The 20,277-nt window shown below is 34.8% G+C and overlaps 1 protein-coding gene across 1 annotated transcript in view; it reads left to right on the top strand.

The window, feature by feature from the left end:
* Window positions 1-6,649: 6,649 nt before the first annotated feature.
* LOC149259016 (putative pectinesterase 11) overlaps window positions 6,650-20,277 on the top strand; it is a 73,455-nt gene continuing 59,827 nt past the window's right edge. Inside the window, exons 1-6 of the mRNA XM_089446170.1 lie at window positions 6,650-6,712; window positions 6,798-6,961; window positions 7,191-7,362; window positions 7,486-7,689; window positions 7,812-7,908; window positions 14,399-14,525. Of these exons, the coding sequence (XP_089302296.1) occupies window positions 6,650-6,712; window positions 6,798-6,961; window positions 7,191-7,362; window positions 7,486-7,689; window positions 7,812-7,908; window positions 14,399-14,525 (827 nt within the window). The remainder of the gene's footprint in view (window positions 6,713-6,797; window positions 6,962-7,190; window positions 7,363-7,485; window positions 7,690-7,811; window positions 7,909-14,398; window positions 14,526-20,277) is intronic.

The raw sequence follows: 20,277 nt of genomic DNA, 5'->3' as shown, positions 1-20,277 counted from the left end.
CTGTAGAAAAATTAGTAAGAGAAAAATCATCTCAGAGACTGATTATTTCTAGAACAATCAGTGCCAACCAAGCTGAGAAACTGGTCAGTTCTAGAAAGAAATATGTTTTAGTATTTTAGGACAAAATCAGTTTGTAGAACAATTATTATGTAGAGCAATTAGTAAGAAATGTGTTTTACTATATATATGGACCTTCGAACACCACTTCACATACATCAAGGGGGACTACATATATTTCTAAATCATCAATACAATTAACACTGGTAGTAATCTAACTTTGCATTGTTTGGTTACCTTTATTTCAACATCATTATTTACCCATCCCAATGGATATGGGATTGGGTAATAATGCAATTCCAATAGAATTTTTTAAGTTAGCTTTGCCACAATGTGGTTCACCTATGATCCAAAGTCAAACAAAGCATCAATCTTTGCCTTCTTTACCTATATCATTATGTGGAAGAGTCTAGTATTTTCATTATCTTCTTGTTTTTTAAGGATACTCGCATTCACTTCATTTTACAATGATGTACAAATGATATTATCATCGACTTCCAAGTTGATTTCAACCTAGTTGCTTGAATCAGTAGCCATGAGATTCCTCTTCTAAGTATATTTCTTTTTACTCTTCAAGTTAAACTTTGGATGCAACTTCCAACACTTTTATTTATGACCATCAATATTAAAATGGTCATAGTGGCCTTGGTATCTTTAAATTGGCATGTTATGGTTATTATATTTTTATCTTTTGCCACTTCCCACTTTTTCTTCCCCTCCTCAAAGTGTTTTGGTGCTCCTTCTGGTTCAACCCATTAGATTTCACTTTCTTCTAGCCTATGTTCTTCAAGACTTATTTGTATACAAAAGTGTCACCCACCAACCTAGTTTTTAAAACTATCACTTTGTTTATAAAATCGATATGTAGACCCCCAAGATACTGGAAGATCATGTTTGGTTACTTCTGGGAGATACCAAACATTATGGCTATCTTTCTAAATTCAGTGGTGTACTCATGTACTCTCTTCCCCTACTTCTGCATGAAATAATTCCAGTAGATCCACGAGTAAGCTAAATGTTTGATAGGGTAAAATTGTAAATTAATGAGGCTTTTGAAATTCTCCCACTTAGTCACTAAAGGATCACCCTCCAACCTCAAGGTCTCCATATGGATTTCCCATGAGGTTAAGGCATGGCCCTTTAATTTCAATTTTCAACTGAGTAAATGAATTATTCTATTCTTCCTCTATATGGTGAATAATAAAATAGTCTTCTAATTGTTACAACCAATGATTTAGATTTATAGCGTCGCTCTATCCTTGATACAACTTGATTTTTATCTTGGATTCCACTTTGAATAAGGACTTTGAATGGTTCACGACACTCAAATGGGGTTTATAATTTTAGGTTCTTTCTTAAATTCCTTCTCTATTTATTACTGATCTATTGATTTCCCATCTGGTCCAACCCCTACATTAAAACCTTCGTCCTACCCTAATACCTTGCCCTTATTGGTTGTGGCCTTCGTAAGGAAGCTCACATTAGGGTTTATATCTAAGACTTGTGCTTCTAGCTTTGTAAACATGTACTTAATGTGATTGTAATGGTTATTCAAATATTCATTGGCTATGATTAAGGTTTTGTGAATTTTGGCTTAACTAATATGGATCCCATACAACTCCCCATAATATACTTAAAGAGAGCTATTTTGCTACCAATATGATCCATCGACTCTCTGGTGGAATATCCACAAAATTTTACTAACCATATGATCACTACCCATATGATAGGAATATGATCACTAATCATGCCCTCTCTTGTTTCCTTAAGAAAAATCTTAGATCCCTTACTAGCTACACCCCCTCCTTTATCAAATATTCCCATTACTTCATCGAAAGAGCCAAATATTTTCAATTTGATGAGCATGCCATCAAGGTAAGTTTTGATTTAGTGTTCTTATTTACCCAAATACCTCTCCCTAAATGCATCAATCTAATCTCCACTTTAGTTCATGTTGAGACCCTCAATCTCATCAACATATGCCTTTCTTTCACCTTCTTTAACTTCAAAGGCACATGTTATGAAAAAATTTAAGCTACTTCCATGGGTTATTCTCTTTCTTCGATGGTTTCTATACTCCAAGGATCTACAAACCTAAGCTACTTTTCATTTTCTATAATGAAAAATGTCTAATAAATTTTATTACACTTTATTTTAGGTTTTTTATTTCTTAGGGCTACAAAGTGCAATTGAGATGGTGTGAAAAAGGCTCAATATTAACCCTAATGCAAGCTAATGAAGTACATTTTTTGTTTCCAATTCAATTAAAACTATATAATGAAGGGTAGAGGATGTATTTTCTTTATTTTAGGTGACAAATAAAGCTTCAAATTCACTTAAAAAAATCAAGAGAAAAATAAAATAAAACAAGAAATAGATCAAATTTTTTTGAAGGCAATTGGTTAGTAAATATATCTAAGAAACATAACATATTACATATAAAAATAAATCTAGTAATTTTTTTTATCACATGGTTTGTTATGATGTAAAACATAGGTCCCTATCAAAAGATATTGTGAAAATAAATTTGCATGATTGTCATGAAAATTAAGAAGATTAACATGTTTTCAATCAACGATTTCTTCCTCATTGAAACCCTGTTTTAGACAATGTCTTCCTTGAGTTTAGCTAAAACTTCAAGGAGAATTCATATATGTATTTGTTTCATTCAAATTATGTACAAAAAGTCACATAATTTGATCTAAAATATGTGACTTATTTTTGCTCCTTTTATTTATTTATTTTTTAGAATAAGTTTTAAAACAGACTTAGATCTAAAAATTCAAGGTAAATTGAATCAATAAAGAATCAATTCAATAATAAATAAAAATAGGGGATATAAAAAATAGATTTCCATCAATACAAACTTATTTATAAATTAACCAAGGTAAGGGATGTAGTAAAGAGAAGGAGAACAGACTCACTAGTGAGTTTTCCCAATGGAGTCGTCAATTATATTACCCATAAATTTTCTTAGAAGTTAAAGAGCTATTGCTTCATGTATTTTTCTCTAGTTACATCAAATAATGTGTGGAAAAGTGTATATGAATTATCAATACTCAAATAAAATGTGTTATATTCATCTCATTAAGTAAGATGGAATATGCATGCATGAAACCCTCACAAATCAGTGAAGTTTCTAGACCCTACGGATAGCCTTGGAGACTAATTCAATTGAAATATTCCACTCTTAACTTCTTGAACCAACCCACTACACATATACATAGTGAAACAAGATGATGTTTTTCACCACAGAGGACAAGTCAACATGCACTAGCAATAATTAAAAAACACACATATAGAAAGACATAAAATATGTGGGAGAGAACTCACAAATTCTTTCACTAATCAAATTATGTTCCATGCCCAATTATGAGCTTTTCCTAACTCACAAAGAACATTCTTCTCAATTATGTGACTATTATTATTTAATAAGTATGAAATTGTGAAAAAATAATTACGATAAATTACTCAGTAATTTCAAACCTATAATATCTAAGAACTTCCTTCTAAGATCCATATAATTGAAAACAAGGGTGAAAGGGGATGAGTCTCAACCAACAACTAAGGTATGTTGAACTAGAGTCTCTCTAACTGTAGTGGAGTGGAAAATAAGGTTATTACAGTCATGTCCAAGATTTTTGCAAGAAAAAAAACATTAAGACTCTATTTAAACCCCACACCACCCTTAAAAATTTGTTTAGATCTAATAAACCAAATCTAATCCTATGCTCAGCCTAGAAGTTTGATTCCCTGCTCACATGGAAAAGGTTACATGGGCCAAAAAGAAGGTCCTTAAAAGTTAAACTAAAAGAAATTATACAATATTACCACAATATTCATATCTCAAAATCATTTATAATTGAGGGTTCCTATAATACTAAATACCTCATTAATTTTTATGTTTTTATATTCTCATAACCTCTCTATTCTATACTCATCTTGCCATCAAAGAAGCCCTCAAAATAGAGAAACATCCCAACAATTTAAATGGACAGGATATGTATAAACTTAGTCAATGCTTGAAACCCACCATCCATCATCTCACCAGACATCCAGTCCACCCATTTCCTCTCACTAACTTATGTTAAAACCTTTTAATACACAATCTAATATGGTTTATCTATTCTTTAAATTTTATTCTCATTCTTGCATGTTTTCTATTATTTTTCTTGAGCAATCCATTCGAATTCCTTATTTTATTCTTAGAATTATGATCTTCATGGGCCCTTTCTCTTCCCCATTTTCCACTTTCGCCAACCTATCTTCACTAATTAAAAGACATCTATATTAATAACATTAATTACTTGAAATTAATAAGTTTAGTTAGATTCACGTTGACCTTATTCTCTTTATAGTATTATTTCTCATATTTATGAAATTATAACCCTAATATCATTAACCCTAATTCTTCATGTTTTTCATTTAATTTATTTTAAGGAAAAAAATTATTAATAGAATAGGGACACTAATTAGTTTGGAATAATTCCCCACACTTATTGTTATTGTGAATCATAATGCACAAGGCTTTTATGAATTTTGAAGATTTCAATTCGATAAAGAGGGAAAATTTAAAATTGCATGGCTACATTTGGCCAAAAAGTGTAAGTCATCTTCATGCATTCACCTAATAGAAAAATTGTTTGTTGTTTAATTAAATTATCTTGTTATAGATGAGACAAGCCAAAGAATGTCTCATAGTGATGAGAATCTAACCCACCCACACCCACGGTGGTTCCTTTATTCCCTTTCTTATTAATTTTTCAACTTATTAATTTCCAATTCTAAAAGGTCATCTCTTTTAATTTTAAATTTTATTTTTTTTCCAAAGGTTTCTCTTTTTAATAATATTTTAATAATAAGATTGTGCATTTCAATAATTTCACCCCATTTTGATTTTTAGACTTCATTCTATTTAATTTTGATGTGAAGATTGGTTTGACATTTTTTAATTATGAACATAGATTTATATATATCAAGCTGATCAAATATGTGAAGATACAAACCTCTTTTGGAATGCGAACAAAGGTTTGCAACCTAGGAGATTTGATCCTTCTCAGTTCTTGAGTGTTTTGGAATTAAGATGCATCTATGTTGGTTTTGAAAGACACAATAATAAAATGTTTCAACTATGAGGAACATTTAATTTTATCTTGTTTTAGTACAATATATAGAATTATTCTTGTTATTAATATTTTTTAAAATGTTACATGTTTAATTTCCCCCTTTCTCTCTCTCACACACATATAATTTTGTTATTGGTATCTTTTAAACTGTTGCATGTCAACCCTATATTAAACATAGAAAGAATTACTAATCTCCAAAATACAAAGAAAAGAAAATTATTAATAGAATAGGGACACCACATATATATATGTGTGTGTGTGTGATATTAAAATCTTTTACTAAACATACATATTGAAATATTTGGTTTATAAGGTAAATTATTTTTTTTTGTCATTCATATTTTTTAAATGACCCACATATTAAGAAAAGAATAAATTACACATTTCCATCAAAACTACAAATAAAAATATAATTACACATCTTAAGATATAGAGCCCTCTCCACTCAATAATAAATGAGAAATTAAAGTAAATAAGTTTTAGAATTATACATATAACATAAACTATATATATATATATATATATATATATATATATATAGAGGCAAATATCCGCTCAATATATAGTTTTCTTATCTATAACTTGTATTAGCTATCTAAATTTGTTAGAGTGAGTTATCTATATACTATAAATTTGCATGGTGTAAAATTTGGCTCTCTCATAGTCTCTCAAATTTCTAACCACCCTTATATCATTATTGAACATTGAATTTTAGACCTCCTTTAAAGAGACCATTGAACAATGAGTTCTAAGACTCAGCTTTATGTAAGAGGAAGTTGCGCTCTCAAGAAGAGTTGTCTATTTCAAACTCATGAATTGATAAATGACATCGTGTCATGTATCATTTGCTGGAAGGTGTTGAAATGTGAAATCTTGAAATCCATTTCATTTCAACAAATGGTAGAGACCGTAGTTTGAATTTGAGTCATGTTTGAAAATTATAGAATCAGATCAGTATATATATGAGGCCCATTGTCTACTATGTAGCATAATATTTCTCTCGCCAGCATCGTGGTTTAGGGTTTGCACAAATATTAATTGGGATAAGGTGGATTGTGCAGAAGGTGGATTCCACAGAATTCTGCTTGAGGATTTTGTAAAAGGTGGATTAGGAAAGCAAAGGCTCAAATAGCGATCACATGATCGGTCATGGTGTGCACAACCACAACCAGAGGAGAAGGCATAAAATAGTTGAGCAGAGAGATTAGGACTAGCTCCTGAGCAATGCTGAGCGTTTGGGTTTTCATTTGGCTGAGAGCTGAAGGGTAGCTAGCTGTATAAGCGAAACTGATCGGGAGTAGGGCGTTACTAATTACCTCTGCTGGCCGTATAAGAATTATTGTTTTATGCGTGACTACTTTGAAAATGATAGATTATTGCTAACATATATAGAATTGGGTTGATACATTCTTTTCAATACACACCAATTTTGTGAATCCACCCATTCCCTTAATTCATTCATGGCCATGGCCAAGGCCAACTCTAGAGGATTTCTTGTTATAGGAGTATTTCTTGTAGTGGCACACATGGTTTTTACGCAACCTACCCATTGTGCTATCCATAAAAAATCTGTAAAACGTATAAACAATAATTGGGAGAAGTTGGATTCCACAGAATTGGAGGTCTGGAATTGCTGCCAACTTTCACAAAGCCCGTGTGTTGACAGTAGCTAAGGAGGCAGGTCAAGGCGATTTCACAACGGTCCAGGGGGGCATCAATGCAGTTCCAGTGCATAATAAGAATCCCGTCGTGATTAATATCCGACTCGGCATTAATAGGTTGGTAATTAATGAAACCAAATAATAATAATGTGAGAGTTTTATAAGAGGAGGAAATAGCTCTAACTTACATACATTTCATTTATGTCGTTTACTTAGAATGAAGGATTTTATTGGGAAATAAATTATGTCAAAAAGGGAAGGCAAACGAAAGTTTTGTGACCAGAAACCGAAAGGTTGTATATATGAGAGTCCTTTCATTCTTGTGTGTACTGGTACTGTTGTGTAGAGAGAAGGTGACGATTCCTATAGAGAAGCCATTCGTGAGGGTCAGTGGGTCGGGCGACAATAGTACCGTCATCACTTGGAATGATAGCGTGAAATCGAGCGGTGAGACATATTATTATGCAACAGTGTCTGTGTATGCTTTGGATTTCACAGCCAGAAAAATCAGAACCAAGGTAAGGTTTTTTAATTTTATTATTGACTATTAATGTCATAGTATAAAAAGTACATGAGATGACATATGCCTAGATTATATATATAATTTTTGAAATAATCAAGTCAATTTTATATATATGCAGAATTCATATGTTTCCGGAAATCTTAGCCAGGAAGATCAAGCCTTGGCAGTGAGGATTTCGGGAGATCGTTCTGTGTTTTACGATTGCAGATTTATGGGATATCAGGACACCGTGTTAGACGAAAGTGGAAGGCATTATTTTCAAAACTGTTACATTGAGGGTGCTATCGATTTTGTATGCGACAATGGAAGCTCTATCTATGAGGTAAAGTTTAAACCAAACACAAATACAATCTGCAGTACCCACAGACAGACATTATTTTGATTTTCATTTCTCATATAAAATGGGAGCTGCTTGTAATGAATTTTTGGATTTGTTGATTGGAGAGCTGCGGTTTTCATGCCATTCCTATACATAATGGGGCATTTACATCTCAGAAGAGGTCTTCTCTATCGGACAACACGGGTGCACTGCATTTGACAGGTAATGTTGGGAATTTCTGATAATTCCAAACACAAAAGAACAAAGAACAATGCTATGTTTTCTCCACAGGATCTTAACACAGGGAAGCTAAATTGTTTCTAGACAGAGTATTTCAGATGCACAATAAAACTTTGTATTCATTAAGAAAAACTTCCTGATACAAATTTCTTACTCTCACCGAGGGATTCTCTAAGAACTTCCAAAAAATTACTCTGTCTCTTTTAGAAATCTTACACTATTTTGTGCAAAAATTTCTTACATTTATTGTTGTAAGAATAAAGTCTCTTACATACTTTGCTGCATTTTTCACATTCTTATCTCAATGAACAAAACAAAACATTTTTAACTCCCGCTGCTGCGCATCCTTTTTCAACACCAAATAAAAATTACATACTCTGCCTCCTACGCTTCTGCGTATATTTTCAAAACATATTCAACGAACAACCAAAAAAAATTTACATTTGTGCTGCTGCACATTCCATTTCAATCTCTCAACAAAAAAATAACATTACATCTGCACTGCTGTGCATTAAAAATTTGACACTGCTGTGTAAAATATTTTCTTCATTCGCTCCTTACTCACACTCTGCTACGTGGATTCTCCTTGCATATACAATACACAACAACAACAACAAAAAAAATAACAAATACTATTACCTATGCCCATACTTCCGTGCATTATAAAAAAAACATTAAAATTAAAATTTTACCTACGTTTACCAAACCACTGTAAATTCCATTTATTACTTCACGTGGAGAGCTGGTGGTCAAACAAAAACTTTCACGCAATGTCATTTGCTGTAGGCCTGCATGCAGCTTTGTTTCAATCAACAGACATCAACCAGCTTTTCAATTGGATGACTGACGCTCGATCAAACCACACGACCTTTATGGTGCAGGAAAAAAATGGTTTTGCAATTTTTTTGTGGACACACGTCATGCAGTGAATGTGATCGGAGCCATTTGAAAAAATACCACCATTGCGAGAAAGGCGGTGCGGTGGAGAACAGGCGGTTTTGCTGGAAAGTACACGGTTGTTGTTCAACATGGTACTGCAGTTGAATTAGATTTAAACACTCCCCTTTAATTTCAACTGCTGGGTTATCAGTCATACCTAGACATTTACTCAAAAATTCAAAGCTTTTTTTCCCCAATGGTTTGGTTAGAATATCTGCAACCTGATCCTGAGTTCTACAATGTTTTAAGACAATTTCTCCATTGTTTACCAATTTCCTGATGTAATGAAACTTTGTCTCAATGTGTTTCATTGTCTTATGAAACACCGAATTCTTGGATAATGCAATAGCTGATCTATTGTCACAAAAAATCATAGTTCCTTTTACTTGCTCTTGGCATAAGCTCCTTAACATCCTTCTCATCCAAACTGCTTGACATGTTGCTACTGTAGCTGCCACATATTCTGCGTCTCTTGTAGACAATGCTACTATAGGCTATTTTTTAGAAGCCCATGAAATGGCTCCTAAACCCATGTGAAAAACATAACCGGATGTGATTTTCCGATCATCTACACTTCTAGCCCAATCACTATGAGTGTATCCTACTAAATCTGAACATTCTGAAGTAGTATATAAGATGCCAAACCTTTTAGTACCTTTAACATACCTCAGAATCCTTTTTTCTTCCTGCCAATGTGCTTCTTTTGGCCTCTCCATGAATCTGGAAATTAAACTAACAACAAACATTATATCCAGCCTAGTTGCAGTTAAATACATGAGGCTGTCAACTATACTCTTGTACAAACTAGGATCAAAATCCTTGCTGCTATCCTCTTTGCTGAGTTTTAATCCTATTACTATGGGAGTGATTGCTGCTTTTTCTATCCTGCATATTAAATCTTTCCAACACTTCATTGACATATTTCCCTTGTGAGATAAAAATCCCATTTTCATTTTGTTCTACTTCTATTCCTAAGAAGTACCTCAGCAAACCCATGTCAGTCATTTCAAATTCTTCTTTCATGACTGTTTTGAAATTTTCAATAAGATAGTCATCATTACCTGTGAAAATAGCATCATCAACATATAACACAACAATTATTATTTTACCATCCTTTTCTTTGATGTAGGGAGTGGGTTCTCCCTCATATTTTTCAAATCCATTTTCCAGTAGATAGGAATCTATCCTATTGTACCATGCTCTTGGTGCTTGCTTCAGCCCATAAAGAGCTTTCTTCAATTTGCACACTTTGTATTATTTCCCTTTATTTTCATAGCCTAGAGGTTGTTCAATGTAGACCTCTTCCTTTAACACTCCATTCAGGAATGCTGACTTCACGTCCATCTGGTAAAATTTCCACTTGTTTTGTTCTGCTATGGACAACACTGCTCTCACTGTTTCCATTCTAGCAACCGGTGTGAAAGTTTCCTCATAGTCTCTCCCATATTGCTGCTTATATCCTTTGACAACCAATCTTGTCTTGTGTTTTTCTATTTTGCCTTCAGCATTACTCTTGGTCTTATAGACCCATTTAACACCAATGACTTCTTTTCCTTTTGGTAGTTCAACTAAATCCCATGTCTTGTTTCTTTCTATGGCATTGATTTCCTCATCCATAGCTTCTATCCATTTCTTATCCTTAATTTCCTCTTTGAAATGAACAGGCTCATCAACATGAAAATATAATGCAAGCAAATAATTCATACCTTCATTTGTTGCCTCTTTTTCATAAATGTCACTTAAATTTCTGAACTTCTTACCTCTTTCATTTGGTGTGCAAGTGCTTGAAGAAGCACTTGAATTTCCTCCTTTTGATGTGCTTGGAGAAGCACTTTCATTTCTCCTCAAGGGTGTACCTTGCTGTCCTTCTGTTGGTGCTACTGTTTGGGGATGTGTTTCAACCATCTCCTCATCATCTTCATCATGTGACAAAGAGGTTTCAACATTCATTGTTTTCTCTATGCTTCCATCCCAAGCTTCCTTCTCAATGAACTGAATATCTCTACTCACAATAAGCTTCTTGGTGGATGGGTTATACAACCTGTAAGCTTTGGATTCCTCACTATATCCAATGAAAATACATTTCTCCCCTTTGCTATCCAACTTATTCCTTAGCTGATCTAGAATGTGTACATAAGCCACACATCCAAAAACTTTCATGTGGGTGACTCCTTGCTTTCTCTCACTCCATGCTTCTTTCGGCACTCTGTTCATGACTCCTTTTGTAGGGCATCTATTCAAAATGTACGCTACAAAATGTACAACTTCAGCCCAATAATCATTTGGAAAATGCTTTGCCTTTAACATACTCCTCGCCATATCCATGAGTGTCCTATTCTTCCTTTCGACAACTCCATTTTGCTGTGTGGTGTACCTAGTGGTAAACTGCTTATGAATTCCATTTTCTCTACAAAAACGTAGAAATTCTTTGGAGATATACTCACCTCCTCTATCATTTCTTAGAACTTTGATATGCAGCCCGCTTTGGTTTTCTACAAGTGCTTTGAAATTGCAGAAACTTTCAAACACTTCACTTTTGTTCTTTAAAAAATAAACCCAAATTTTTCTTGTAAAATCATCAATGAATTTTAGTATGTAGTGGCTGCCTACAAGTGATGGAGTTTGCATCGGTCCACATAAATCTGAGTGAACAATCTCGAAGGGTGATTTTGCCCTTATGCTTTTCCCTGATGGAAAACTTTCTCTGTGTTGTTTCCCCAAGATACATCCTTCACAAAGGTTGTTTGTTTCTCTATCAATGGTAATCCTTTTACCATTCCTTTTCTACTCAACAAATTAAGACCTCCAAAGTTGAAATGTCCAAATCTCAAGTGCCACAACCAATTTTCATCTTTTGGTTCGTTTTGGAGAGCCTCTTCTGTAACTGTTGCTATTACTTCTTTATTTTTTAAATCTACCTTCATTCTGAGAGGGAACATCTTGTTCCTTGTCATCTTCACTTCAGCAATACATTGCTTGCTGGGTGCTCTATCTATGATGGTGCATACATCATTCACAAAGAAAACATTGTAACCCTTTTTAACAAGTTGTCCAATACTTAAGAGGTTACATTTCATTCCAGGAACATAATAAACATCTGCTATGGTTTTCTTTTCTCCTTTCTTTGTTAAGACATTTACCTCTCCTTTTCCCATAACAGAAACTTTGTTATCAGCCCCTAGTGTGACTTGTGACTTCACACTATGATCTAACATAGAAAACAAGGCTATGTTTCTTGTCATATTACAAGCTAAAAACAAATTATTTTGGCCGATATTTTCTCTAGTGAGATTTGCATTAGTTCTATTATTCATGTGATGCTGCTTCTTCCTACATTAATTTGCATAATGCCCATATTTTTTACAATAATAACATTGGACATTGGATTTTTCATACCTTTTTCCTTCAGCATGATGTTGTCCACTTTGTTGGGTGCTGCCTTGTCCTTGGTTCTGATTTGGTTTGTTGCCTCTTCCTTGAACATTTGCTGGACTATTTCTTCCACCTCTGTTTTGGCTTCTGCCTCTTCATCTCTTGTTTCCTCTGCCTTGACCTCTTCCTCTTCTAAAGGACATCTCGGTCTTGAAGGCATGCTCTAGAGATGAGTTTTCTTTTCTACTCAATATCTGCTCATGTGTTATCAATGATGCATGTAGTTCATCAACTGAGAGGTTTGTGAGATCCTTTGTCTCTTCCATGGTGGTGACAATCACATCGAACTTTGAGGGTAAGATCCTCAATAGTTTCTCCACAATCCTCCTCTCTTCAAGAATCTCTCCATGAGACCTTATCTGTGTGACCAGACCAATCACTTGTGTAAAGAATGAGTCAATATTGTCTGACTCCTTCATGCAAAGATTCTCAAAATCTCTCCTCAACAACTGTAGTTTTGTTGTATTCACTTTCTCCATGCCTTGATAGGCTGTCTTGAGAGTTTTCCATGCTTCTTTGGATGTCTTGGCTGCTGCTATCCTTTGAAACACACTCTCATGCACCGCTTGATACAAAAATAAGAGGGCTTTAGAATCCTTCTTCTTATAGCTCTTCGACAGATCTTTCTGTGCTTGAGTTAACCTATTAAACTCATTTTCATCTGCTGGTTCTTCAAATCCATCCTCAACAAATTCCCATAAGTCTTGTGAGGAAAGCAAAGCTTTCATAGTTATTGCCCAATAGTCATAGTTTTTTCCATTAAATTGTGGGAGCTGAGTATTATAGATACCCATGCTAGTGCTGGTGCTGGAACCAACCATTCTTGCACTCTTAACTATGCTTCAAATATTTGGCTGTGTATTTAAAAATCACTGACTGTTTTCAACACAAAAAAAAAAATAGCTTGAGAAATACCTTGGAATTTTGATTGAGTCTTCACTCTGCTCGAGAAGCTGCTACAAAAAGAAACCGTTCCTTCATCTTCTTTGACATCTTCAAAGAGCCTGGACAAGCTTTGATACCATTGTTGGGAATTTCTAATAATTCCAAACACAAAAGAACAAAGAACAATGCTCTGTTTTCTCCACAGGATCTTAACACAGGGAAGCTAAATTGTTTCTAGACATAACAAAGTATTTCAGATGCACGATAAAACATTATATTCATTAATAAAAATTTCCTGATACAAATTTCTTACTCTCACAGAGGGATTCTCCAAGAACTTCCAAAAAAAATTACTCTGTCTCTTTTAGAAATTTTACACTATTGTGTGTAAAAATTTCTTACATTTACTGCTGTAAGAATAAAGTCTCTTACATACTCTGCTGCGTTTTTAACATTCTTATCTCAATGAACAAAACAAAAAAAATTTAACTCCTGCTGTTGCGCATCCTTTTTCAACACCAAATAAAAATTATATACTCTGCCTCCTACGCTTCTACGTATATTTTCAAAACATATTTAGCGAACAACCAAAAAGATTTACAATTGTGCTGCTGCACATTCCATTTCAATCTCCCAACAAAAAAGAACATTACATCTGCATTGCTGTGCATTAAAAATTTTACACTTCTATGTAAAAGATTTTCTTCATTCGCTCCTTACTCACGCTCTGGTGCGTAAATTCTCCTTGCATATACAATACACAACAACAACAAAAAACATAACAAATACTATTACCTATGCCCATACTTCCGTGCATGATAAAAAAACATTAAAATTAAAATTTTACCTATGTTTACCAAACCACTGTAAATTCCATTTATTACTTCATGTGGAGAGCTGTCAGTCAAACAAAAACTTTCACGCAATGTCATTTGTTGCAGGCCTATACGCATCTTTGTTTCAATCAACGGACATCAACCAACTTTTCAATTGGACGACTGACGCTCGATCAAACCACATGACCTTTACACTCAGGGAAAAAAAACGGTTTTGAAAATTTGTTGTGGACACGCGTCAGGCAGTGAATGTGATCGGAGCCATTTGAGAAAATACCACCATTGCGAGAAAGGCGGTGCGATGGAGAACAGGCGGTTTTGCTGGAAAGTACGCGGTCACTGTTCAACTTGGTACTGCAGTTGAAATTACATTTCAACAGGTAACGAATTAATGTTTCTGGGCAGGGCATGGGCACCATATTCCACAGTATTGTACGCTTACACTTACATGGCTGACATTACCGTCCCCCAAGGATGGGATAACTGGAATGATCCCAGCAGAGATAAGTAAGCCAGCGCTATCCTTTTATTCTATCCCGCCTGCACCAGTACTATACATACATACATACATACATACATACATACATACATACATACATACATACATATATATATATATATATATATATATATAATCAATCAATCCTGAGAATCCCATATCTAATTCTCATTCTAACATATTCATGTTTTCATTCTTTCTGCATCTGCAGAACCACGCATTAGGGGCAGTACAAATGTTCCGGAGCTGTTGCAAGTGAAACCAAAAGAGTTGCATGGTCACATGAACTCAGTCCTATGGAAGCCGCGCCATTTATAACCATCGATTACATTGATGGGTGTAGCTGGATCAGATAGATAGATGACATCAGCTACCAATTTCATTCCAAAAAATATTCCCGTGCCAAATGCTGACCTGAACGAGAAGTTTATACGGATCCAAAGACTTTGTACCGTGGTAATAGAAAATAAGTGCTACATACATGCATGCATGCAGTGTAATGTAGAGCAAGTTTGAATATAAATTATAGACATTAAATGGTAATAAAATGGAGATTTTGTTTTTGAAGTGATTTGTATTTTCTTTTATTAATTATGTTTAACAAAAATAAAATAAGATATTCAAATTATTGTTATACAAATTTATTTTTCAATATTATGAATTTTATTGATCAATATTGAATAAATTTATTATTATAGTTCTCTCTCACTCTTTCAAGAGAGAGAATAAGTAATAACAATGTTCACTCAACATTCATTATATATACAATAATGACATTACTATTAACGCAATAATAACAGTACATGTTATGGTTGATTTTTAAAACATCAACATTAACACAATGCCATAAGTTGGTGTCCATTCATAATTTTCTTTTACTTAATGGGTGTAACCCAAAGCTAAAAATATACAAACAAACTTTGAATCATACATATACATGTATCATCATAGGATTGTACATGAAAAAATAGTACTTGAACATAAGAAAAATTCAAATAGACATCCACAATTCTAATAGACACTCACTGGAAAGGCCTAGACATCGATGACACATGAATAGCTTCTATTAGAACCACCTTCGCCATGATAATTCCAAACTTTTCGGTCATGACGACTTCTTGTGCACCCATGCCCATGCCCTTGGGAGGTGCTCACTCAAATGAAAGCATGAGAGAAACCAATAGGAGATTAATCATCCCACTTGTCCATGCACATTATCCTTCCTACTCCCAACGGTATCAACTCAAAATGTTATCCACATTGTTCATCTAATTATCCATAAATCTCATGGCTACTATCTACTTTACTTTGTCTGGGATAAGCATATCAGGAGATACCGGGTGTAGTTGGAGCACTTTTTTTCAGAAGAAAAAAATAGAAACATGTCGTCAATAGAGGTGAATATTGTTTTACATTAGCATACATATATTGCAAGTCTTTCTCGAGCTAAATTGTAAACTACACAATATAAACAAAATTGGACTACTGATATGCCATCAATACATCACTATAAGACTATGAAAAGGATTATTCACAATGAGAGAAAAAACATAAAAAACCAGAGGTAAAGAGACAGAGTACAAAAATTCTCGAAAAAAAAAGAAGTTTTGAAAATGGCAGAAGAGATAGGAATGTCTCTCCTTCAGATCTCAAAATAGTGTTGGCCACTAATGATACCATTGAACCTGTATTACTAAAGCATATGCCCATTAGAGAGAGCCACACCACGCTTGGAAAGAGCATTCGCCTCTAGGTTTTGTTCTTGTTATACATGTTGAAACGACACATCAGGTAATGAAACCTTCAAGTCTTGAACTCATTACATCCAATTGCATAGACGAGGGACATCCAGATCACTCCTACCCTATATTCGCTGAATTAAAGAGAGGGAGTTGTCAATGATCTTAACCTTCTCAATGCATATCCAAGAGACACATTGAAGAGCACCCCATAAAGCAATCATCTCTTCCCTGTAATTGTCTCCAAACCCACCAAACCAAAAAAATGATATGGAGAAGAGGGATTAATATGAAGATATACACCAGAGCCACATTTTCTCTCTAAAGATACACTGTCAAAGTAACATAAGGGGAATTTACCACCCAAATCAACCACAGTGACTGATCGAGAAGGAGCCTTGGGATGCCATGGACCAATTTCATTGAACTATCCAACAATCTTGAGGTCCACCATCTTGATATATGGGACTTTACCCTCGAATATGAGGTTGTTGCTAGCTCACCAAATCCCCCAAAATGTATAAATGGTACAACCCTATAAGGCCTAGCATGTTGGGCCCATGATATGAGACAATATGTAATAGAAAATAATTCACAAGCAACATTTAATCCCAGGAGATGGGAAACATCCTCCCAAACAACACCGGCAAAAGGACATTAAAAAAAGACGATAGTAGTCTTCCCCATTTGATTTGCAAAGAATGCATATGCGAGGACCAGTAAATCCCAATTTGATCAATCTATCCCAAATCAAAATGCGGCTGTGGATAGTTAACCATACAAAGAATTTTAATTTCAAAGGGACATGACAACTTCATATATGATCAATCCAATTACCATAATGAAGGGGCATGATGTATGAAGAGATGAGAGTATGTGCTTCCATGGCACAAATCCTCCAATTCACCATGTGACCGTTCCATACAAGTTGATCCCTACGTTGTTACCGCGTGATGCCCGCTTGGTAGAGTTGATAACTTTCCCATTCCTCTTCAAAGAAATGAGGAATACCAAGATGCCATACACGGGGCCATGCCAGGGTGGACAATGAGGTATAGTCCCCCATCCACATGCTAGCTAGAGTATGATCCCCTGGTGATTTAGCAAGTGAATCAAAGGGGCTGATAGAATATGGCATCGAGATAAACCCTTAATGGCATCCTTTCCAATTAAAATATTTTTTCCATTCCCCATTAGCCAATGAAGGCTACTGCATCATAATGGAATCAGCGTCTTGAGGCTTCAACATATGATAGAGGAACAGGCATTCAAGGGTACCCCTGCTCTAACCCATTCCTTCATGCTATGTTGAAACATGTATTTACCAAAACAAATTATCTACCATGGGCCATCTTCATTGAATACCCTCCATAAGTTTGTTTCCAAAAGAGCCAGATTGAACCTTCTGAAATCCAAAATGCCCCATCCACCCAAATATGTCATCTTAGAGATCTCAGATAGCCTTATAATATGTATCTTGCTAGATTTACCAGAACCTAGTTACACTTTTGGGTCATTCTATCATTGTTTTGGTTACATGTACAAAATATATTAGTTAATTCCATATGTACATGCGTCGATTAGTCATGAAGGATAGTAACCTGTTGTTATATGCATTGTGGTTGTATGCATGATGAGTATGTTTATTGCAATTAGTATCTTTAGGTTATATGAATCATGCTAACATGGATTGGCCTATACAAATGGTTATGGTTACGACATTTAGGTATGATTTAACATTGTGCATATGTGATTGGTATGCATGAGTGACCATTATTTATGAGTTTAAGATGTGAATATGTTAGTTTGTTATTGTTATGGACATCATGGTCTTATTTATGTTGATTTGACATGTTGTGAAGTTATATCATGCTAAACTAGATTAATTGTGTAGACAAGATAAACTCCCTTGAGATACATTAAGGAATTATGTCATCTATTTTATGGTTGAGTGTGTTATTATGTCATCTAGTTGATTTATTTAACATCATATGTTTGTAAGTTGTTTGAATGCTTGATTATTTTCATGACATGAGTATGTTTCTATAGAATTGCATGAATAAATGATATCGGTTTAAGATGGTTGTACTAATACATATGTGTTCAGACAATTGATATGTACTTGAGTGTAAGTAGGTCCTGGTAGTAGTATTATGCATAATAATTGTGAGTTGATTATGATATATTTGTTAGTATTGGTAAAGCTTGATTTAAAATTAATAAATAGGATGCCTTGATCCTTGGAATATGTGACTTAAATGTGTAAACAATTGCGGGAAACATGTTTAGCATTAGCGTGTGAAGGTAACAATTGATTTTCTTATATACAGTTAATAGCTAGGTGATGTGATAGAATATAGAAAGACTCAATTGTAGCAAGGTAAATGGTAAAATAAAGGAATTGGATAAGAATTCATTTGGCTATGTTTGGAAACCCTAATTCCAAACGAATGAGTTCTTTGCGTACAAGAAGTCTTCTTAACCTTGATTTGTTTGAGACTATGTGGATATGTGCAATATTCATGGACACGTATTTAAAATTATAATAGTTGGTCTCTAGTTATAGCTATATCTGTCCAGGGAATTGGTGTCCCTTAGGTAATGGCATGGATGTTTTCAACTACAAGGCAATGTGCTTGGCACAACAAGGTAAGATAACTGGTATATTGTTATGTTTACTTATGCACTGACAATTTTGTGTCTATGGCTGTATGATGCAGGGGATTACATGACACAAGAGATTGCCATGAAATATTGAATAAGGCTCAAATTGGATATCCCTTGGAGGCATTAGGAACCTCTTGATGGTGCTGGGTCCACTAACATGTAAGGGGATCTCCCCGGTAAGAAGTCCCAATTAGACCTCAAACCGTTAGTGTAGGAGTCCCAGCAGTGGTTCGTATAGTAATGCCTTGACTGTGATGTCACACATAGGCAAGTAAGATAACTCTATCGGTAGCAAGGGTGTGACCACTATAGTGAGTCACGCAAGGTGCATGAGAGGATGTAACATAGGTGGGTTAAATGAGTGCACCCCTTGGAAACCTGTAACAGTACTCAGCTGGGAATGGAACACATAAGTGAAGATACATCACAAGGTTGAAAGAAAGTTAGCTGGAAATCCAAAGTGATGGTTAAACCAATAATACATCTGCAACAAGATTCATATAATTGCATACAAAATAGTTCATACACAACTATGTATGTTAAACAACATACATTGCTACAACAACTAGAATAGTCTAACTACAATATCAACATATGCATGAAAACTTGGTGGATATTATTATATAAAGAAGTGTAAGTTCCAATCATACAATACATACATGTAAGCCCGCTAGCCCAACAGTGGAATGTTACAACCACATGTGCTTGCTTATGTACTAGCTCCGTGTAGTGGAGAATCCAAGGCTTGTTACAATACTATTCAAGCTCTCTCCAAGATAGTCTTATAGAAAGCTTGGTTGACCAAAAGCCCTTACAATGAGTTATGAGGGACTATTTATAGGAAAGGGTGGGGTGACCCTTGAGATTCCCCTTTATGACAATTCAACTACCCTCATGACTCTTCACCTACTCTATGACTGTTACATCTGAATATTGGTACTTGACTTACGCTTGACATGGTGTTACATTACAATGCACATGTATTCATGTGAGACAACATGGCTTGAGCAAGCGATGCAATACATCACTGGCAATTGGTCTATTTTGATAAGACACCCTCTTTGACATACTTTTCATGACGAAGGTGGTGAGTTGATGCCAAGCTTGGTCATCCGTGATGGTGTGCATGCACCCCATGGTGACATTTTGTTGAAGCAAAGTCTTGCCTCTATTGCAACCAGTGCATTGGTTCGACTCCTTCATCCAACTCGTCTACTAACATGCAGAGGGTCTTCTTGGGTACAACTAAACCGGAAACACATGGATGCATAGTTTTTGTGCTGATCTTCAAGTGTGTACTGGTGGTCATGCACGTCAACTTGCTGAAGTACATTTTCAACTCCAATTGGACTTG

This window comes from Pinus tabuliformis, chromosome 6 (genome assembly GCF_031772625.1).
Source record: "Pinus tabuliformis cultivar Carrire ecotype Pingquan chromosome 6, CPIR1, whole genome shotgun sequence".
Classification (NCBI taxonomy): Eukaryota; Viridiplantae; Streptophyta; class Pinopsida; order Pinales; family Pinaceae; genus Pinus; species Pinus tabuliformis.
This window is presented reverse-complemented; position numbering and strand designations above follow the sequence as displayed.